The following is a 23,284-nucleotide window of genomic DNA, read 5'->3' as shown; positions in this document are numbered from 1 at the left end:
TTGCTTCTCACATAGCCACAGAAGCCTTGGATTCAAACATGAATCCACCATTGTTCTCTCTCCCTCTCCAGCTTGCTGCATTTAACAAACTGCAACCTCTTACCCCTAGGTCACATCACCACCACTGCAATCCACAGGGCACAGAAAGCCATCTCTCTGGCTTTCCTTTGTCTTTGGTTAATGACTGATTTACCAGGTGATTTCCTGAATATGGGAAGTTAGTTCAATGGCTTAGCCTGTATCTTAACACTTGGCTAAATCCACCTATTAGACCCAGGAAATTAGGAAAATCTGACACTCGCAAACCCTGGCACCCCCAACTCATAACAATACATAATAAAACAAAGCAGTATAAAAACAGAATAAAAACTGAGGATTTAAACAACTTTTTTTTAAAAAAAAGTAATTTATCCTGCCTGACTGGAAATCCTGTGTACAGTCAAAGTGTGGAAAAAGTGGTAGCTTTTTAGCAGGGAAGAGAAAAATAACTACACATGCTCACTGACATTTCTCTTTACCATCACTTCAGCTGTTCCAGGAGTTTTTTCTGGTGTTTGAGAACAGTAATGGGGCACAGTCACATCAAATTTGTCACGGTAGACCCCTTCCCTGCCTCTATGGGTGATGCAGACACACTGCTGAGCTATGAGCTACTCAGTAGGAAGACTTAAGCACACATTGAGGGCCCTGGAAAACCAAGGGCACAAAAAAGATTTTTTTAAAAAAATTGGAAAGAATTTGACACTTGATCTTTCGAAAGAAGCGCTGAAGGAGGCATCGTGGCAGAAACAAGAACTTGGTTCGACTTCCTCCCCTTCACACGCTTCGTTCATTTCCCCGTTCTCTTTATGACTTATCCCCACCTAAACCAGGGGGCGCCCCACCGACAGCCGATTAAAATAACGCCAGGAAGAAGTAAGAGCCCTGGCAGTGTGTTGCACACAGGGCATAACGCACGCGTGCACATCTCGCCGTGCATGCAAGTTTTGCGTCCTTGCAAAAAAACCAAAACAAAACACCAGCAACGCGGCTTGCTTTTTTTGAACTGCATCGCTACCAATATCCTCATGTTATTATTTGCAACCCTCCCACCTCACCGGCTTCCTCCAGACGCATATTTTGTTTTTGATTTTCCGGGGGACTGGTGGGGGGAGCACCCCAGTTTGCCCATCTCTAGGGACCTTTCCAGGTCCGGCTCTGCGCACGACTCGTGCCAAGAAGGAGCGTGGGCGAAGACCAAGCAGCGCGCAAAGGCGCCCTCGCGCAAAGTCACCGCGCTTGACCCTGGCGGGGTGGCGGGCGGAACCAAGAGAAGGAGAAGGAGGAGCGCCGTCTGACATTTCCTGCCCAGGCTACCTTGCGAAGGGACTCCTGAGCCCGCCTCCCGCTCGCGAAAGCAAGGTGGGTTGGCCCCGGCCGGGCGCTTTTAGCCCTCCCGCCGTTGCCATACTGCTGCTGCTGCAAGCCAAAGCCAGGCACCCAGGGTCTCCACCATGGAGCGCAGCTCGGCCGCCGTGGGTGCCGTGAGGCGCCTCCGCACGCATCCTGCTCAGCAGCAGCAGCAGCAGCACCCTCGCCCAAACCAGCAGCAGCAGCCGCCGTGGCGCCCGGACCAGGAGCCCGACGGACTGGATGGGAAGAAGCCGGCGGGCAGCCGGGGAGGAGGAGGAGCGAGGGGCCTCCCGTTGCTGCCGGAGGCGCGCACGGCCCTGCTGCTGCTGCTCTACTTGCTGGCGCTGCGCGGGATCGCGCACCTCTCCCTGCGGAGGCTGGTGCAGCCGGCGGAGCGCCGCCCCGGCGAGGATTTCAGCGCCCCGCGCGCCAGGTAACCGCAGGTAGCGACGGCGGCGGCGCTCTCTCGCGCGCTTGCCGGGTCCCAGGTCCCTTCTTCCGTGGGGTGCGTGGGTGGGAAGGGTCCAGGGACAGATGCCCCCCCATCAAGTACATAACTAACTGAGGTTCTGGCCCCCACCCCAACATAAAGTCTGCCCGCCCCCTCGAACGTGAATCCTAGCTACACCCGTGGTTCCTTCTCCCCGTCCTCACCGCGCACCTGCATCTCTGGGAGAGGGAGACATGGGCGTAGTCGGGGAGCGGGAAGACGGAGCCACAATACTATTGAAAAGCACTGAAAGTACACAATTATCTGAGGTCCTGTGTGCCCCCCCTCCCAGCAGAAGCCCCCCCCAATGTCCTCAACAACTTAGGAGGATCCCCTAAAAAAAGCTTTGGCTGCCCCCCTCCCAACAAAAATCTTGGCTCTGCCCATGGAGAGAGAGGTGCAATGCTCTCCTCCGGGAGGGCCAACTTGGCCCCACGTCCATGGGTGCTCAGGGCCATGGGTTCCATACAGTGTCTGGCCCGGGGTGTTGGCTTCTACGCCCTCCTCCTGGACTAATGTACTGATGTACCCTGATGTACTTTGAATCTGATCTAGGTAGGAGTTTCAAACGTTGTGTCATTGTGTTCCCTATGTCCTTTTTGATAGTAGTAGCTAGCAATAAAGGATAGCTGCTGGGCCTGTGTACTTGGGGGCGTGTTATACATGGAAAAATACAGTATGTCTTTTTTAGCTATTAAGGTGCCTTTAATGTGTAGGTAGGAACGAACAGGGAGCACTCGTGTTTTCAGAATCTCTGTGGTTTAATTGAACTGTGGCAAAGCCCCAGAAACGGTTTCTGTAATAACAGTAATTTTATTATTTATACCCCGTCCGTCTGGCTGGGTTTCCCAAGCCACTCTGAACAGCTTCCAAACATATGTTAAAACATAATAATAATCAAACATTAAAAACCTCCCGATACAAGGCTGCCTTCAGATGTCTTCTGAAAGTCAGATAGTTTTTTATTTCCTTGACGTCTGATGGGAGGGCGTTCCGCAGGGAGGGTGCCACCGCCAAGAAGACCCTCTGCCTGGTTTCCTGTAACTTTGCTTCTCACAGTGAGAGAACTGCTGGAAGGCCCTCGGAGCTGGACCTCATTGTCTGGGCTGAATGATGGGGGTGGAGATGCTCCTTCAGGTATACTGGACCAAGGCTGTTTAGGCCTTTAAAGGTCAGCACAAACACTTTGAATTGTGCCCGGAAACAGGGGAGCCAGTGTAGATCCTTTAGGACTGGTGTTATATGGTCTCGGCGGCCGCTCCCAGTCACCAGTCTTGCTGCCGCATTCTGGATTAGTTGTAGTTTCTGAGTCACCTTCAAAGGTAGCCCCACGTAGAGTGCATTGCAGTAGTCCAACTGGGAGATAACCAGGGCATGCACCACTCTGGTGAGACAGTCTGCGGGCAGGTAAGGTCTCAGCCGGCGTACCAGATGGAGCTGGTAGACAGCTGCCCTGGACACAGAATTGACCTATGCCTCTATGGACAGCTGTGAGTCCAAAATGATTCCCAGGCTGCACACCTGGTCCTTCAGGGGCACAGTTACCCCATTCACGCCCAGGATCAGTTGCCCCAAAACAGTACTTCTGTCTTGTCAGTATTCAGCCTCTGTTCTGTTAGCCACCATCCGTCTTCCAACTACCTCCAGACTCACACAGGACCTTCACCGCCTTCACTGGTTCCAATTTAAAGGAGAGGTAGAGCTGGGTATCATCCGCATACAGATGAACACCAGCCCAAACCCTGTATGATCTCTCCCAGTGGCTTCATATAGATGTTAAAAAGCATGGCAGAGAGGACGGATCCCTGAGGCACCCAACAAGTGAACGCCTAGGGGTCTGAATGCTCCCAACACCAGGGCTAGGATGTATGAGGTTAGTGGACAACCACAGCAGAAGATAAATTCCACTGAATGAAGTCGGACAAATCCTGCCTTGGTTTCCTAGAATTTGCTACCAGGCTCAGGTTAAGTTACTGACTTTGGTCTACAGAGCTCTCTATACCCTGGGTTGCAAGTATTTGAAGAAGTGCATCTCTTGCTACCTGCTAACCCATGCCTTAAGATCAGTGGAAGAGGCCTTCCTTTTGCCTCCATCAGGGGCTGTTTGCTGTATGTTGCATGTTGCATGTTGTTTGTTGCATGGAGCAAACAAGGCCTTCTGTGCTGTGGCCCCCTGTATGTTAAGCTGCCTCCCATTAGACCTGAGGTTGTCTACAGCTTTCAGATGTCTGTCTGTAGCTCCCCGCTTTCTCCTGCCTTCCTGTGGAAGTGGCTGGTCTAGTGACCGGCTGCTTTATTATTTTATTATATTTATTGTTTTAAGATGCTGCTAATGTTTACTGGTTTTATGGTTTTCATTTTAATCCTTGTAGTGCATTTAATTTGATGAAGCGTTGTATACCACTACAGTGGTACCTCTACTTATGCGCACCTCTGGTTACGTATCCTTCGGACACGTACGCGGCAAACCCGGAAGTATTTTTCCGGGTTTCCCGCATGCGCAGAAGCGCTCTACTGTGCGCATTCGCAGGACAGGCACCTTCGGTTGCGAAAACCTCGGGATCCGACTGGAGCTCTGGAACGGATCCCTTCTGCAGCCGGAGGTACCACTGTATTGGAGTCGAAAGGTGTGTTATAAATACAATGTGTAATATTTGGGATGAAGTGGGCTCCATCTCACTTAGTTTGAGAGTTTTGCAGAAGTAGCATGAGTCTTGTGTGGGTGGAGGAATTGAGAAGGGAGCAGGCAGGATCTTGTGCGCCACTATTTGGAGAGGAAAAGAAGCAGTACAAGATCCTTTCACTACTTCCCCTTTGGCAAAAAAACAACAACTAGTCAGACTATATTTCTTCCGGCTGGTTAGTCATCCTAGCAAACGCTTCTGAGTAGGACAACTTGGGGGCATATTTCTGCTAGAACCTCTCCTTCCACATTCAGAAGATTTAGGTAGCAGGTGCATATCTGTGCAGACACAGTGTTAGAAAATCAGATATGTAAGCTGGGGCCAAATGGCTCCTTAAACCAAGGTTGCAGTCTCCAAAATGAAATGTCTGTTTGCCATTTTGGGACAAGACGGCTGTAAAGTCTTATTTTTCAAATGATGGACTGACTGTGATTGAATTATCAGTTAGACATCTGGCTAGCTCAGAAGACCTTGAGCAAGGTTAAGAACTTAAGGGAACTCCAAGAAGAAAAGTCACTTGATCCAAGGACTGTCCACATATATATTGGCTTATTCCGACCTCTTTTTCTTCCTGGTGACACAAGCCATTCGTAACGTAGGAATATTCTTCACAACGGTGAGCAGGGCAGTGGGACGGGGCAAGCAAAGTCAAGCTACAAAAGTTAGCTGTAATGTCATTCAGTCTCCTTCTCAGGCTGCGCAGAAAAAGCGTTTTGGTTCCCAAAGTTCATTCCAATTGTGCGGATAAAATACAGTGGTACCACGGGTTACATATGCTTCAGGTTGCATTCGCTTCAGGTTACAGACTCCGCTAACCCAGAAATAGTGCTTCAGGTTAAGAACTTTGCTTCAGGATGAGAACAGAAATCGTGCTCCAGCGGTGCGGCAGCAGCAGGAGGCCCCATTATCTAAGGTGGTGCTTCAGGTTAAGAACAGTTTCAGGTTAAGTACGGACCTCCGGAACGAATTAAGTACTTAACCTTAGGTACCACTGTATAGCGGATAGAATTCTCCATGGTGGGGTATTAGTGTGTGAAAACGGTCCAGATCCTGTGGTTCCTATGGTTCCCAGGCATGCAACTCCAAATGGTGGAGATCTTCACTTGGTCGCAAGTGGCCGATAAGTCAGTTGGAAAATTTGCCTGCGCTTGGCTGGTTTCAAACGCTGACAGTGCAGGTAAATAAGTTTTACTTGGGGTATTTTGAGCCCATTCATGTTGATCATAGTTGAAATAGAGTGAGGCAAAAATCACATTGTTATTAGCCACTGTGGGTAGTTTGTGGGTAGTTCCTTTTATAACCTGCTAATCAGCCTCCAAAAATAGAAAAAGCTGTTATGGGATAAAAACTGGCTTGTGTTACCACAAGGCTCATAATTAATCAGAAATAAAAAACAAGACTGAGAGCCAAGGGGATGATGATGGGAGGAGGCAATGGTTAGTGTATATTTCGGTTCCCAAGGCAGATTACAAGCTGAAACAGACAATAAAATAGACAGCAAAGATCACGCACCTGATCACAATCTAATCCAATTCAAAGATAAAATAAAATCATAATGAACGCATAACTATAAAATAAACAACTTATATCAAATATTAAATACCAGCAGTTTACACTTAACAGCTTACAGTTTACACTTAACTGCTACAATAAAGAATTACTAAACGACAGCAAAAATAACGAGCAATGCGTAAAATAGCACAAAACATACAAAACCTTGTAAAAGGATCAAATTGAGAGATAAGGGTACACAACTTATAATTTATTCTTTTAAAAAAAAAAAAAAAGAAATAACCCTGAATTGTTGCTGTCCAATCCATTGCCTTGTTTCTGTTATGGAAGGTATTTAGCTTAAACTTCTGTAGTTTCCTTGTTCAGAGCAAATCCAAAATATAGACACATAGTTCTGGAGTGTAGACAGAGTTTCAGCTGAACTGGCTTTTATTTATTTATTTATTTCATAAAAAATTATATTATTTCTTGGTTATAGAAGAAACCTCCAAGTGGTTTACAAGGGCTGCTTTTCTGTAAAAATTCAGTATTAGTATAAACAAGGGAAAGTGTCCCAATTTGTATTTATGGGTTCTATCATTCATTTCATTTTCATTTTTTAATTTGTATACCGCCATTCTATCTTACAATACTCAAGGCGGTTTACAAGCTGAAGAAACAAAATGTACATCTTATAACAATCTAATGCAATACAAAAAAATGTGATAATAAAACATAACTTTAAAATAGGCAATCTCCATCAAAAATGTAACAGTCAACAATCACTAGAATAGTATAAAATAATAATATCAACATATAAAAGTTAAACAGAAATCCACTCAACAGTTACAATAATATCTAAACTATAATCAGTAAAACAACAGCAAGCCACAGTACATAAAACAATACAATACACAATGAGAAGGAGAGGGTGGAGCAAGGCTTCTGTTAACATTTTTGCGTGGGACCCATGGAAATGAGTGTGACTATAAGGAACATGGTATAGAAAAGCAGCTTTTAAAATATTCTTATCACCTCCTCGTCTCCCCCACTCCAACACTTCCCATTCCTTGAGTCAAATTTAGGAGAACTATGTGCTAAAAGTCTGTATCACTTGTTGATAATTGGCTTCAGTACTCTTGAACCAATCTTGTGCAAGTCACTGCGAATAAATATTTCAGATTCCTAGGTGTATGCTCACATTTCGGGCGACTTTTTGAAACCTGATTATTGAGTTTTAAAATTGAGCTAAGAAGAACGCATTGGAACTACTTTCTAGGGCTTGCATTATTTAAATTTACCATGAGGGAGCTCATTACGTCTTTCATCAAGTTTTAGGTAAAGTGAGCCTTGGAGTTCCTGTCTGTTATTTTCTTATCTCCTCCTGTTTGATGTCAGGCTTTATGGAACTTCCTTTTCCCCTTTTATTTCGTACACATGCACCTCTTTGTAGTTTTTAGCAGCAGATCTCCCTTTGCACTCAAACCTAAACCAATTTATTTGAAACTAGATCATATTGATTTCAGTATAACACTTCCAAATGCATATGTATAGAATTGCAGCCTTTGGCAGCAGTGCTCGCAAACTGCCCTAGTTTTAAGTCCTGCTGGTTTCAGCAGGACTTAGTTTCAAGCAACTTTAATTTTCAAGGAAAAGCAGTTAAATATTTTGCAGTTTGGCGTGTACGACCTTGTGAAGCCATCAAACATATGCAGCATTTTATAGGTGGTGTCTGAAGCAAACACCTGAGAAACTGAAGTGCAAATTATTATTTATATTCTAATGCAACTCTCCCGGGTAATGACTATACACATACAGGGTTGCTGTGTCGTTTGTGTTATCTGTTAGATTATTTTTGGTTTTAAAAAGAAATTGTTAGTTTTAATGTATTTATGCATGTGTATATGTTTTATGCTTAAAATGTTTTAAGACACTTTTGAGTTGCTGTGGAAAAAAGTGACCAATATACATAAAAATAAAAACTTTTGATTAATATTCAGATAATGCCCTGGGCATTAAATCAGATGGTTAGGGTGTGTTGTGTATATAGAAAGATACCGTATTTTTCGCCCTATAGTACGCACTTTTTCCCCTCCAAAAATGAAGGGGAAATCTGTGTGTGTCCTATGGGGCGAATGCAGGCTTTCACTGAAGCTTGGAGAGTGAGAGGGGTCGGTGCGCACCGACCCCTCTCGCTCTCCAGGCTTCAGGAAGCTATCAGCAAGCCTGGGGAGCCCGCGGGAGTTCCCGCAGGGCTCCCCACGCTGCGGATAGCAGCCTGCTTCCCGGAGCGCGGGGCGTGCTAAAAGCAGAGCACCCGGCGCTTCGGGAAGACATCCGCAGCCTAGGGAGCCCTGCGGGAGTTCCCACAGGGCTCCCTAGGCTGCAGATAGCAGCCTGCTGCACGGAGCACGGGGAGCGCTGAAGCAGAGCGCCCCATGCTTCGGGCAGACATCGGGCAGCCCCACAAGCTCGGGGGACAGCGGGGAGGCGCAGCGCCGCCATCCCGCTGTTCCTCGACCTGGTTTGGAGACTGGCGCTAGGGAGAAGCACGCTTCTCCCCAGCGCCAGCTCCACAAGCTCGGGGGACAGCGGGGAGGCGGAGCGACGCCATCCCGCTGTTCCCTGACCTGGTTTGGATTCCCCGACCTGGTTTTGGGGGGTAATAAAGGGGGGGAAAATTCCTTTATTTCCCCCCAAAAAAACTAGGTGCGTCCTATGGGCCGGTGCGTCCTATGGGACGAAAAATACGGTACATGTTGTTGTTTAGTCATTTAGTAATGTCTGACTCTTCGTGACCCCATGGACCAGAGCATGCCAGGCACCTCTGTCCTCACTGCCTCCCGCAGTTTGGCCAAACTCATGCTGGTAGCTTCGAGAACACTATCCAACCACCTCGTCCTCTGTCGTCCCCTTCTCCTTGTGCCCAACATCAGGGTCTTTTCCAGGGAGTCTTCTCTTCTCATGAGGTGGCCAAAGTATTGGAGCCTCAGCTTCAGGATCTGTCCTTCCAATGAGCACCCGGGGCTGATTTCCTTAAAAATGGATAGGTTTGTTCTTCTTGCAGTCCATGAGACTCTCAAGAGTCTCCTCCAGCACCAGAATTCAAAAGCATCAATTCTTCGGCGATCAGCCTTCTTTATGGTCCAGCTCTCACTTCCATACATCACTACTACATATGGTATATTTAATACAGAGTTGGACCTAGGTTACATCCTCAGTTAAGTATGAAACTCGCTGAGTGGGCTTGAGGTAGTCCATATTGGTGTGAGGATAAATAGAATAACCCCACATAGACGGAAGATTGCCAGATTCCAGTGATCATGAAATATGAATGGGTTTTTAAAAAATCTTTGGGCATAATCACTGTAAACATTGGGTGACATCCAAGTTTTGTGTGAGCGGATGTCTTCTTCTTCTTCTTCTTCTTCTTCTTCTTCTTCTTCTTCTTCTTCTTCCCCCAGCAACTTCTCCTACAGCCACAAGATCTTCTCCATAGAGTTGGCAGAGGAGATTCTGGTGTGGGGGTACAGGAGGCTATGGGGTGGCCGAGAAAGAAAGGGAAGACCTATATGCTCAGGCAGGAATCTGTTGCACAGTTGGGTGGGTGGGCATCATTCGATGTCCCCTCTTGTTCTTTTGAAGTATTACAATCAGTAACGTGCCCATATTTGTACTGCTATTTAACATATTTCTAGCCTGTCTTCAGTGGTGCATGGAGACTAAGCTGCTGAACAGACATTTTGTTCTCCTTCTTTGGTAGTCAGTGGAACATTAAGCCCCATTTGCCCTGTCAGGGGTCAGCAAACTTTTCCAGCAGGGGGCCGGTCCACTGTCCCACAGACCTTGTGGGGGGCCGGACTATATTTTGGAAAGGAAAAAAAGGGAACAAATTCCTATGCCCCACAAATAACCCAGAGATGCATTTTAAATAAAAGGACACATTCTACTCATGTAAAAACACGCTGATTCCCGGACCGTCTGCGGGCCGGATTTAGAAGGCGATTGAGCCGGATCCAGCCCCCGGGCCTTAGTTTGCCTACCCATGCCCTAATAGCTTAAGAACAGTCCTTAAGCTATTAGGGCATGGGTAGGCAAACTAAGGCCCGGGGGCTGGATCCGGCTCAATCCGGCTCAATTATGTCATTGTTCACACCAACAGATCTAGCTTTCTTCTTCAATGGCCTGTTCTTTTGCAGCTGAGTTTGCATGCATTTGTGGGTTTTAATACATTCTTCTAATCTAATGCCCTGTTATGGTCTCCTACAGGACTTACCTAGAAAACATTACTGCAATTGGGCCCAGAGCAGTTGGAAGTCCGGAAAACGAAATCTTCACAGTCAACTACCTCTTGGAACAAGTTAAAGCTATTGAAACTCAAAGCAGTCATGTCCATACCATCTCTGTCGATATACAGAGGCCCACGGGCACCTTCAGTATTGATTTTCTCGGAGGCTTTACCAGTTACTATGACAACATTACTAATGTCGTGGTTAAGCTAGAACCCAGGACTGGAGCGGAGCATTCGGTGCTCTCCAACTGCCATTTTGACTCTGTACCACATACTGTTGGTAGGTAACATCAGAAAAAAATTGTATAATGGGGGCAGGGGGGCTTTGCAGGAAATTTGTGTTTCCCCCTTTCTTTAAGAGGTGAACCCCAGCGAAGGCCCAGATCTTTCTATTCACTGATTCTGGTGGAGAAATTTCTAAGAATTCTCCATAAATGCAATTTATTAAGCTGGCCTAAATATTTTATTTAAAGTTGCTTGGAGGGACGCGGGTGGCACTGTGGGTTAAACCACAGAGCCTAGAACTTGCCGATCAGAAGGTTGGCAGTTCGAATCCCTGCGACGGGGTGAGCTCCCGTTGCTCGGTCCCTGCTGTTGCCAACCTAGCAGTTCGAAAGTACGTCAAAGTACAAGTAGATAAATAGGTACCACTCCGGCGGGAAGGTAAACGGCGTTCCGTGCGCTGCTCTGGTTTGCCAGAAGCGGCTTATTCATGCTGGCCACATGACCCGGAAGCTGTACGCCGGCTCCCTCGGCCAATAAAGCGAGATGAGTGCCGCAACCCCAGAGTCGGTCACAACCGGACCTAATGGTCAGGGGTCCCTTTACCTTTACCTATGCTTTGTAAAAGGGACGCAAGTGGCGCCGTGGTGTAAACCACTGAGCCTAACGGCCAAGGGTCCCTTTACCTTTACCTTTTATGCTTTGTAAGTCTTAGTTGTTGGGCTCTTTGTAGATATCGTCAGCTTCACAGCACACTGAGAATATTTTTCCTTTTCAAAAGCTTATATTAATGGGGTGAATTTGTATACATTCCCCCCCCCACACACACTTTTACTTTTTCTGCAGATTTAAAATTAGTTGTAATTTACTGGTTATCCAGCTTAACATTTTATAAAAGGCAAAAAACCTCTTACCTAAACGTAATTTTGTTAACAAGACTTAACCTGCCTACAAAGGCTTATCCCACAAACTTTTCTGAATCTGGGTAATGAAATTTTTGCACAGTAGTTTTTTGTTTGTTTGCTTGTTTGTTTTAAAAAACGCTCAGTAGTTTTATAAAACTATTAAAATGTCAAAGGCCATCATGGCTCAGAACTCTCTTGATAATTTTGTGCTTGAACACAGTCATTTTCCTTTTGCTTTTCGAAATGGTAACAAAAGGAAGGACTGCATCTGATTTTATGCCAAGCGCTTTCAAGCACTCACAATTGGCAAGGAGGAAGGAAATTCTTCGTTTCGTTTCCATAATCCTCTTAGGGTGTTTTCATGCAACAATACAAGGTTGAAAGAAAACCTTTTTAAGGCATTTTACTCAAATGAGGTTTTAAAAAATTGTGCAGCAGTTGTGCATCAATACACATAAATTGATTGCACTCTGTATATTTTCATTTTAAGGGGCCAGTGATGATGCAGTCAGCTGTTCTGTGATGCTTGAGATACTGCACACCCTTTCTAAATCACCCAAACCATTGCAGCATGCTGTCATATTCCTGTTTAATGGTGCAGAAGAGAGTGTCTTGCAGGTAAGCGTGGATTTATGAAACATTAATAAAATCAATGACAAATCAAAAAACAAAACAACTGCATTTCTTTATAATATTGGTTTATATTTTGCATCTGAAGGTCCTCAGAGTGACTCAACAATGTGTATGAAAACAGTGAGATTGGCTCCCACCTGAAGCCAGTCAGTGAAAAGAATACAGGATGGCATTAGCAGCATCAATGCATTAAAAGTTTTCAGAGGAGGGGCAGGAGAAGAAGCGGAGGAAGGGCGAATGCAAGAGCCGCTTATTTTGGGCACTGCCATGTTTTGCAGCAGCTCTGGTGTCCTCTACATACTGTTGGCACCATAAACCCAAAATCCTTTCCCAGCAGTTTCGTGTAGAGCAGTGATGTCCAACCGGTCGACCGCAATCGATAGGTAGATTCTTGGGCGATTGCGGGACCCTTATCGATCGCGGGAAGAAAAGTAAAGTATTTTGAATGTTTCTGACCCTTGCCCTCCTCGCTCTGTCCCTACATAGCGTCATAAGGTCAATCTTTTGTAGTCTGCTTCCGACGTCTGTTGGCTTTATTGTTTTGCGCCCATGTTAGTGTTGCAGTTAATTGTTAGCCTTCCCCCCCTCAAGAAAAGTTGAAAAACTTTAAGATAAAAAAATTGATTTAAGAATTTTGGACATGCTTCGGGCGAAGAAAGGGTAATTAATCTGCCAGCTACAGCCACTGAGGTGCCAAGAGTGACGGGAGGAAGAAAGATGACATCAAAGAATAACATCTAAACTGGTATGTTGGAACGGAATGGAAAGGAGGGGGATAAACCTTTTTCTTTTTCTACTACAATAATACCTAACAACCCCCCCCCCCCTCAGAAGAACCATCTACATTACCTATAGCAAGTGAGATTGGAAAATATAAACTGTATGGAAATAATAACATTAACTAAAGCCTTTGCTCTTTGAAATACTTGGAAGAAGATAAAAGACTCTTCTGTGATGCGCTATTTAATCAGGATCCGCCATTATGAGGCAGACTGAGTTGCAGAGATTAATAGTCATAGGGAGAGGCGAGCTCTTACTTTGTTATTATAGCTGTATTGCAAGTCCGATTTGGCAAACCTCTGGAAAGACTAATGTTTGGTGCAACCTGTCTGAGAAAATCAATGAGCAAACGCCTAGACTTTATTTCATCAGTACTGAGAGAAGATGGCGTCTGCTACCAGAGAAGGACTTTTGGATTGATTCAGCATAAATACCAGCGTGTGAGGACATACTGCAAATAAAAGACTTACCAGTTGCAAAAAAAAAAAAGGAGAGTCATACAAAGTTCACACAGAAGCATATTATTGTTCACTTCAAGTTGCCTGTGGGAACAGCTCAGAGGCTATGAAAGAAAGAAGGATAACAGCAGGAAGTTTTAAAGAAGGAACTATTGGAAACTCAAGGCAGTAGAACCATAAGATGATTGGACCCCACTGAACTTGAAGCATGGGAAGCCCCAACAAAAATTTATAATTTGGCAAAATATTTGGACTTTATGATATGTATGTGTATAATTTGGAATATTTAATGTGATTTGATGGGATTGTTAAAATGGAAAACTTAATAAAAATTATTCTAAAAGAAAAGTTGAAAAACTTTGGCCTTCCCCCCCTTAAAAAAGCTCAACAATTAATGCCTCCCTAGGAAAAGCTCAGGAACTCCTTTGGCCTTTACCCCCCTAAAAAAAGCTCTGCAACTGTGGCCTTTCTCCCCTAAAGAAAGCTCAACAATTCTGGCCTTTCCCCCCAAAAAAATCTCAACAACATTAGCCTTTCCCCCCTAAAGAAAGCTCATGAAGTCTGGGCAATCCTCGCCTTCCACACCCCCACACACCCTACGCACGCTTCTCTGTGCCTGGTATAGAGCTTGAAAAGCTGCAAGGACTATGGCACTGCAATCTTGAGGGAAGGCACTGTTTTGCTTGTTACTGTGTGCCGTGGGTGACTTTTGGGCTGACGAGCAGGATAAAACGCTTTAAGTAAATACTGTACTTTTCCGTCTAGTAAGACGCCCCCTATTTTGGAAATTGGAGGGGATTACCCAGGGTTGTTGAGCTTTTTTTTAGGGGGGGTGCCAAAAATCACTCACCCACACGCGTCACAAAATCCACCTCCCGTTGCCCGCAGAAGCTGCCAATCGCCCGCCCAACTGCTGGAGCGTCAGCCAATCAACACCTCCCATTGACGCAGCAACCAATAACACGCCCAGTAGCCTCTGCAGCAACCAATCAAACGTCCACCCTATGCACTACCCATGTATGAGACGACCCCAACTTTTTTGCATGAATTTTAAAGGAAAAAACATAGTCTTATCCATGGAAAAGTACTGTAAGTCTCCCAGTGCCTCCTTTTTGACACCCAACCTCCATGAGTAATCAGAGCTACCAATCAATTGATGCATAAATTGTGTATCCAGTACCCGTCCCCTTTAGCTGGCCCAAAAGACTACTGTGATCAATAATATTCAAAGTGGCTGAGAGTTGTAGCAGAACTGAAAGGGACACAGGTTTCCTGTCCAGTTCCCAGGGTTGACCACCCAACCAGGGCAACCAAAGCAGTTTCTGTCCCCAAACAAGGCTGAATTGAGGCAGATTGAAATGGATCCAGATACTGATGTTGTGCTTTAAAGGCTTGAGCATTCCTAGGACAGCTGCAAATAGAACGTTTTAAGTGTGTTTTAAGTGCACATTGTACAAACGTGACACTAGATGGCAATGGTGAGCTTATGGCAAATTCAAACTATTTTTCAAAACCCTTAAAGCGTTTTCAATGTGAGGCCAAAATTTGATGCCCCCCCAGCCCTCTTGCTGCCTTCAAAAGGAAGCTCCAGCAGCCAATGGGAAGGCACAGAAGCCCCGTCGGACATTTTGCAGTTTAACTAGTTCTGTGCTCTTGCGACAAGTCATTTCCTTGCCTTACAACACTGTCTCCTAACGTTTTGTGAGAACCAGAATTGCTTTTGTGTGATGAGACGCTGATTCAAATGTCTTGCCATGTTTGACGTCTCTTGTTTTTGCTTCTCATCAAGGCTAGTCATGGCTTCATTACTCAGCACCCCTGGGCCAAATCAGTTAGAGCATTTATTAATCTGGAGGCTGCTGGAGTAGGAGGGAAAGAACTTGTGTTTCAGACAGGTAAGAGGCTTAATATCCCCTATCATGTATCCCCTATCAAAACAAACAAATCCAAAACAAAACTCTACTCGAATACAACTGATGCAGAATCCATTGTTGTTATTATTAAGTTTAAAATGTTATCATATAGTTGAACTTTCATTGTGGCTCTGGCGAAAGCAAACAGGTGTAAAATTAAAGGTGGGGAAATCAGGTTTTTTTCCCCACAGTCAGAATAATTGCTGACTGAATTAGTTATCCTTGTTCGTAAGTCATTTGATCTGATATTCAGAGAAGGTTAATATTAAACCGTTCAGCCCCTTGATGTTCCAGCTCGCATTTAAACTGGTTTGGCAACTGTAGATGTGCCAAAATTTCTGTATTAAACGGGAACATGTTTGAAAGATCAGCAAAAGTGAATGAATTTCTTACATAAGGCCTGTGTAAAATGGCAGAAATCGAGGCTGGATCAAGACGCGGCAAAGAAGCGTTTCGGTTTAAAGTGTTGTAAATTTAAACAGGGAAAACAGGTAGAGAAAAACCGGGACTCCACGTTACCCGTCTAAACACCGGTCACTGATAGAGTTAGTTTCAAGTTCTATTCAGTTCGTATGCTTTTGGCCTGAAAAATCCCCTCCTCCCCCTTTCTGGTATAGCAGGAATCTACTCCTACATAGTAGATAAACCTGCAGTTACAGTTTTGTGTATGCTTCTGCCTTGGGGTGATTACAAGAAGTTTAAGTATCTAAGGAGCAACCTCTGCACATGCTTAACTTTTTTCTGAGTCTCACGAATAATCTCTGTCTGAAACTGCAATTTCAGTTAGTCAGTCAGTCAGTTTTATTGCACATAGCCAAAGGCTGCCGCAATGTACACAGAATTATTTGACAATTAAAAGAAAATATACTGAATTGATAAAAAGACTTAAAACATTTATATTATTAAAACATTACGTACTCTAAACAGAGCTATAAAAGTACCCCAATGTGCAAATAAAAACATTAAACAATAAAATTCATAAGCTAAAATCATCACATGGTCACTAATGTTAAAAACAATATCAATTAATACAGTGTGCAATTTATACTCAGAGTTTGGTGACAAAGATAGAGCATAGCCTGAGGTAGATAGAGAGGATCAAATAAATTAATCTCCTTTACAGTTAATGGCTACCTTGGCTATATACCGTATTTTTCGCTCCATAACACGCAGATTTTTCCTCCTAGAAAGTAGGGGGAAATGTCTGTGCGTGTTATGGAGCGAATGCCTACAGATGGCGGGGGAATCTGCTGCAGTTGTGAGCAGTCTGTGGCTCGCTTTGAAACAGTAAGCGGCTCCTGTCAGCTAGCGGAGCCGGGGAGGAGGGAGAGAAGCAGAGTGGGGTTGGCTGCTTTAAAACAACCCCATGCTCTATGTTCCTCTCTCCTCCCCACTGAGCTGCTAAGTAGCAGCAAAGCTTTTCAGCCAGCCTAGCCGGGAGGAGGGAGAGAAGCCGAGCGGGGTTGGCTGCTTTAAAACAACCCCATGCTCTCTGTCCCTGCCTGCAGTTTTTTGCTGTCCGATTTTGGATTAGCCACTGTAGGGGCTGTGTGTGTGTGTGCTTGAGCTATCGTTCTCCTCCTCCTGCTTCCCGTTCACTCTCCCTGCGCTCTCCCTCCGACTTTAGGATTGACACTCTGTGTGTCTGTGTGTGTGTGAGAGGGCTCCTTCTCCTTCTCTTGCTTCCGTTCACTCTCCCTGCGCCCCTGCGACTTTAGAATTGACACTGTGTGTGTCTGTGTGTGAGAGAGGGCTCCTTCTCCTTCTCTTGCTTCCCGTTCACTCTCCCTGCGCCCCTGCGCTCTCCCTCCGTCTTTAGAATTGACACTCTGTGTGTGTGAGAGAGGGCTCCTTCTCCTTCTCTTGCTTCCCGTTCACTCTCCCTGTGCCCCTGAGACTTTAGAATTGACACTCTGTGTGTCTGTGTGTGTGTGAGGGCTCCTTCTCCTTCTCTTGCTTCCCGTTCACTCTCCCTGCGCCCCTGCGCTCTCCCTGCGCCCCTGCGACTTTAGAATCGACACTCTGTGTGTCTCTGTGTGTGTGAGGGCTCCTTCTCCTTTTCTTGCTTCCCGTTCACTCCCCCAGCACCCCTGTGACTTTAGGGCCAGTTCTCTCTCTGCGTGTGTGTGTGTTTTGACCTCACTGCGCTTGTTGGGGGAGAGTGTTGGTCGCAATTTTTCTTGATTTGTCTCAGAGTGGTTACTATCATGGTTTCCTTGCCGGGGAGGAGGGAGAGAAGCAGAGCCTGCTTGTTCTAAAGGAGCAAAGCCAGAGAGGAGCCTCTCCTGCATTATTAGCAGCATCCTTCTCCACACACCCCACGCGTGCTCCTTGTCCCTTGAGTTCTTTTCCTTCCCTCCCCACTTAAAACGTGGTTACAAAGCACGGATCCACATGGATCCTCAGGATTTTTGCACTAGGTCACCCCAAATTCACCATCAGATCACATAGCATATCCATGGCTACAGCCTGCACCAAAAAACACACGCACCCACTGTTTCATGGGGCTGCAATGGCGCAAAAACGTGGTTACAAAGCATGGATCCACATGGATCCTCAGGATTTTTGCATTGGGCTACCCCAAACTCACCGTCAGATCACATGTCTGGCCACAGCATGAACCACAAAAATCATAAATCCACTGTTTCGTTTAGAATATTTTTTTCTTGTTTTCCTCCTCTAAAAACTACGTGCGTGTTATGGTCAGGTGCGTGTTATAGAGCGAAAAATACGGTAATTTGCTCTAATTTTCCTAGCAGCAGTTGCAAAAAGTGCTACCCGCCAGGTCACATACTTATCTGTGTCTGCAAGGAGATATAACATCATGTCAAGGGGGTTCTGGCCAGGGGACCCTGTCATTATAGGTACTAAAAATCTTTTTCTTGCATCATTATATAAAGGACAGTGCAAGATATAATGCATAAGATCCTCTACTTCAGAACATCCCCTAATGCAGACAACTGCAATTTCAAGTATTCTCTTCTCCTGCATTATTACAAGAACAATGTAGGAGGAATATTTACCAGTAGCAATTTGGTTTGGGAAGTTTGCCCGTGTTCCACTATGTTAATATTTATTGCTATTCTTGCAAACACTGACTCAAAGAATGACACAAATAGAATTCTAGACATTGGAAATGAGTTCATCTTTCCTCCTCTGCTGTTGGATTATTTTATATTGATTGAATTGTTTTTATTGTTTGCTTGAATGGATGTATGATTGCTGACTGAATACTGTTGTTTATTTTTATTATTACTGTTTCAGCTGACCTTGTAAAGCATTCTGGGGAAGGTTTTTATGGAGAGAGAGGAGAAAAATAGTCAGTGTATCAAAACATTGCTCCCATCAGGCAACGAAACAAAGGAGCAAGTAGTGCGTTCAGAAGTACTTTTGCCTGTGTTTTTAGTTCCAGTATTACTAAAGATGAATGCAAATATCCCTGAAATTTGGATTACAAGGAAACAATGTGCTTCGATAGAGTTCACAGATGATGGGGGGGGGTGCAGCTAAAGGGGTTGGGTTCAGTGCAGCCCCTTCTTCAAATAGCAGGACCTGGGGCTGCCTTGGGAGGATATAAATTTAATAAAATAAAAATGAATAAATAAAATGTTTATGGAAGAGGCTGAGATCCAGTGGAGGCTTCTATGCAATTCCCATCTCCATCTGTTCCCAACCGTCTCCCAACCCTCTGAAGCAGAATTTTTGGGGAAGCACAAAGAAGCTGCAATGGGAAGCGGCCGTTGTTCAACCCTTCCTCCAGGTCAAAGGTCTCTGGGTCCAGCACAAATTACTTCCTGTAAATCCAAATTTTGGGAATATTTGTATTTGCCTTTAGCTATACTGGAACTAGGGACGCGGGTGGCGCTGTGGGTTAAACCACAGAGCTTAGGGCTTGCCGATCAAAAGGTTAGTGGTTCGAATCCCCGCGACAGGGTGAGCTCCCATTGCTCGGTCCCTGCTCCTGCCAACCTAGCAGTTCGAAAGCACGTCAAAGTGCAAGTAGATAAATAGGTACCGCTCCGGCGGGAAGGTAAATGGCGTTTCCGTGCACTGCTCTGGTTTGCCAGAAGCGGCTTAGTCATGCTGGCCACATGACCCAGAAGCTGTACGTCGGCTCCCTCGGCCAGTAAAGCGAGATGCGCGCCACAACCCCAGAGTCGGCCACGAATGGACCTAATGGTCAGGGGTCCCTTTACATTTACCTTTATACTGGAACTAAAAACACAGGTGTCATCAATGCAGTTTCTTGCTCTGCATAATACCCCCCACCTTACGGCTTCAACATTAAGATAAGTAAAGGAGGTCCATGAAGGAAAGGTTTCCTGACCCTGATTCCCCTGGCTGTGTCCTCTGAAGACCTTCTCTGGATAATCATCATCATCATCACCATCATTCTTTATTATTTATATGCTGGACATCTGGCTGGGTTTCCTCAGCCACTCTGGGCGGCTCCCAACAGAGGACTAAAAACAGAATAAAACTTCAAACATTAAAAACTTCTCTAAACAGGACTGCTTTCAGGTGTCTTCTAAAAGTCAGATAGTTGTTTATTTCCTTGACATCTGATGGGAGGGCGTTCCACAGGGCAGGCGCCACCACCGAGAAGGCCCTCTGCCTGGTTCCCTGTAACTTCACTTCTTGCAGTGAGGGAACCACCAGAAGGCCCTTGGATCTGGACCTCAGTGTCTGGGCTGCACATTGGGGTGGAGATGCTACTGAGCAATATGGGATTGAGAGGTCCAGATAAATAAATGTATCTGTATGAGTCAAGCCTGTGTCTTTGTGATAGGGCAAGCTACAGATCCAATACAGAGCGCAAATTTAAAATCGGGCAATTCTTCATTTTGCAATTGTTTCCTAATTATTCCAGGACCTGAAAACCCCTGGCTGGTGCAAGCATATATCTCTGCTGCAAAGCACCCTTTTGGTTGTGTCGTGGCTCAGGAAGTGTTTCAGAGTGGCATTATCCCCGCAGAAACAGATTTCCGCATTTACAGAGATTTCGGCAACGTTCCAGGTAAGTTGCTTGACCATTTTGTTGGGCCATTATTTCTGCTTCCTTGTGTGTGCAGGAGAAGGAAAGAAGGAAGGTAGAAAAAGATGGTTCTCTTGTGTGAGCCATGCAAACAAAAACGTGTGATCTGGAGCGTTAGGGCGCAGGCTTAGCCGTCCAGCGCTGGAAAGAATTTCAGGCATTTCTTTCCTGGGGCAATATAACTAATGGCAAAGGGGCACAGGGTGCACAGATTTCGAAGCAACAGCAATAAACTGCAACTTGAAAGCACTTAGAATCTTGATCCTGTTCCAGGACAATCCAGACCCATTCAGGGCAGTGGTGAGGTGTGATTCTGTGCCAGAGCTGCTGCTGTATCCAGAACCCTGTTGCTCGCACCAACCAGGGTGGGAGGCAGGGAGACATCAGTCAAATAATGACAGTGGGGTCAACTCTGGCTCTAGTGGCTCTGCCACGGGGGACAGAAATACTGGTGCCACACTGCAGGCAGAGGCTGGCAGAGCTGGGCAGAGAAACCATCCAGTCAATTTAATAATAATAATAATAATAATAATAATAATAATAATAATAATAATAATAATAATAATAATAAATTTATTATTTGTACCCCGCCCATCTGGCTGGGTTTCCCCAGCCACTCTGGGCGGCTTCCAACAAAGATTAAAAATACATTGAAATGTCACACATTAAAAACTTCCCTGAGCAGGGCTGCCTTCAGATGTCTTCTAAATGTCAGGCAGTTGTTTATCTCTTTGACATCTGGTGGGAGGGCATTCCACAGGGCGGGGGCCACTACCAAGAAGGCCCACTGCCTGGTTCGCTGTAGCTTTGCTTCTCGCAGCAAGGGAACCTCCAGAAGGCCCTTGGAGCTGGACCTCAGTGTCCGAGTAGAACGATGGGGGTGGAGACGCTCCTTCAGGTATATCGCTATATCGTCAAAACTGGTTTGACGTCCATATCGTGATATCAATTTCTTAATTTTTGACCTGGCAATATATTGCAAATTATGGTGCATGTGTGCTATGCAAAAATTACAATGCAGGGAAAACTGCGAAGCCAGCCAAGGCTTCTCTCAATTCCTGCAGCCCCTGTTGATCTCTGTGCCAGGCACAGGAGAAATGAAGGGGGGAGGCCAGAGGTAACAGGTGAACATGCAAATTTGCATTTGGGGAAAGAGATGGGTATATAAGCAATTCATTTCGTTTTGTGGAAAGTTATTTGGTTTAGTTAAATAACACCCTGGCTATTTTTTAGTTTGATCACATTACCATTAAATTATATCAACAGGGATAGACCTCGCCTTCATTGAAAATGGTTACATCTACCACACGAAGTACGACACGGCAGACCGAATTCTGACAGATTCTATTCAGAGAGCAGGTTGGTACTCCGAGTTTCTCAGGGATTTTATAGTAATGTAAATCAAAACATTGCTTTGCACGCTGGTTGTTGCAACTCAAAGCCACAGGCGTGCTTTAGTATTCCAAAGAAATCAAACCTGTGGGGAAGGAAATGCAAAATACCACTGGGGTGGGTAGGAATTAATTGGCTCTATGAATTGGGCGGCCTACACTACTTGGATTGTATACTTTAATCAGTGAAGGCAATTATAGATTTCACACCCTGATTTTACATACTTTTAGCTATCTCCTGGTTACGCCTTCATCTGCTTTCTTTTATCATCCTTGGCATTGAGTTTCAGTTGGAGAATTATTTTTCCTTTTTGCCTTAGTTTGCTCTACATTTTAGAGAAAATACATAGAGTTTCAGTTTAAGAGTTTCAGTTTGTAATGTTCTTATAGTACTGAGAATGCTTGCATAAAGTCCGGTTATAGGGTCACTTTCCTTTGTTTTTTGTTTTTACTCCTTTTGATCATAAAGTTCCAATTCCTATTTTGTTTTGTAATGCCATGTGTGGAATTTTATGTGAAAACAATGTATGGGGGGGGCAGAGGGGAGAGAGATGAATTCTAAATATATGCTGATATTTTTCCCCAAAGGTGACAATATTTTGGGTATGCTAAAGTACTTAGCGGAGTCGGACAAACTGGCCAAATCTCATGAATATCGACATGGAAATGTTGTCTTCTTTGACGTCTTTGGCATGTTCGTTATGTCCTACCCAGCTCGTGTCGGCTCCATTATGAACTATATCGTTACAGCCGTTGCGTTTCTTTATCTGGGGAGAAAAACATTGCAACTTAGAAAAAGAGGTACTGGTTATAATTCCATTTATGAACAGGCAAACGGGCCCTTTGCATGATTATAGCTTTCTCTTAAGTCTTTATTTACCATTTTATTTATTTCCCAGCTTTCCCCCAAGGAACTCAAGGTCCTATACACACTCCACTTCCCCCCCCCCCACTCTATTCTGTCCTTGCAACAATCTTGTGAGGTAGGTTAGACTAAGGTGGAATCTAGACACATTAAAAAAAAGGCCGTGAAAATGTTTCTTTAAAAAAAGTTTCGGGAAATGTATGGAATTTGACATAGCTCGCCATCGCCTCCTAGTGTCACATTTGTATATTGCACTTTACAACACTCTTAAAACATTTTATTTGCAGCTGTGTAGCTGAGTCCTAGGGACGCGGGTGGCGCTGTGGGTAAAAGCCTCAGTGCCTAGGACTTGCCGATCGAAAGGTCGGCGGTTCGAATCCCCGCGGCGGGGTGCGCTCCCGTTGCTCGGTCCCAGCGCCTGCCAACCTAGCAGTTCGAAAGCACCCCCGGGTGCAAGTAGATAAATAGGGACCGCTTACTGGCGGGAAGGTAAACGGCGTTTCCGTGTGCTGCGCTGGCTCGCCAGATGCAGCTTTGTCACGCTGGCCACGTGACCCGGAAGTGTCTCCAGACAGCGCTGGCCCCCGGCCTCTTAAGTGAGATGGGCGCACAACCCTAGAGTCGGACACGACTGGCCCATACGGGCAGGGGTACCTTTACCTTTACCTAGCTGAGTCCTAAGAGGCAGTGAGTAGCTCAAGGTCACCCAGCAGGCTTCATGGCTGAGTGGGGAT

The 23,284-nt window shown here is 45.3% G+C and overlaps 1 protein-coding gene and 1 long non-coding RNA gene across 3 annotated transcripts in view; one reads left to right on the top strand and one right to left on the bottom strand.

Annotated features, from left to right (window-relative positions):
• The first annotated feature begins 1,369 nt into the window (after positions 1 to 1,369).
• Positions 1,370 to 23,284, top strand: part of ERMP1 (endoplasmic reticulum metallopeptidase 1) — a 41,101-nt gene continuing 19,186 nt past the window's right edge. Inside the window, exons 1-7 of one of the 2 annotated variants that reach the window (XM_083593098.1) lie at positions 1,370 to 1,825; positions 10,327 to 10,628; positions 11,966 to 12,093; positions 15,136 to 15,241; positions 20,130 to 20,276; positions 21,561 to 21,653; positions 22,274 to 22,486. In XM_083593098.1, coding sequence (XP_083449224.1) covers positions 1,494 to 1,825; positions 10,327 to 10,628; positions 11,966 to 12,093; positions 15,136 to 15,241; positions 20,130 to 20,276; positions 21,561 to 21,653; positions 22,274 to 22,486 — 1,321 coding nt within the window. In that variant the 5' untranslated portion in view covers positions 1,370 to 1,493. The remainder of the gene's footprint in view (positions 1,826 to 10,326; positions 10,629 to 11,965; positions 12,094 to 15,135; positions 15,242 to 20,129; positions 20,277 to 21,560; positions 21,654 to 22,273; positions 22,487 to 23,284) is intronic. The other variant, XM_083593099.1, reaches the window with a different exon arrangement.
• LOC310753152 lies at positions 15,775 to 18,750 on the bottom strand. The gene is made up of 2 exons (XR_014543236.1): positions 18,218 to 18,750; positions 15,775 to 16,030 (listed from the first exon to the last, which is right to left on the bottom strand). It is a non-coding gene; the product is annotated as an uncharacterized lncRNA (long non-coding RNA).

The sequence above is a fragment of the Podarcis filfolensis genome (assembly GCF_964270895.1).
Source record: "Podarcis filfolensis genome assembly, chromosome: 17".
In the NCBI taxonomy this organism is placed as follows: Eukaryota; Metazoa; Chordata; class Lepidosauria; order Squamata; family Lacertidae; genus Podarcis; species Podarcis filfolensis.
This window is presented reverse-complemented; position numbering and strand designations above follow the sequence as displayed.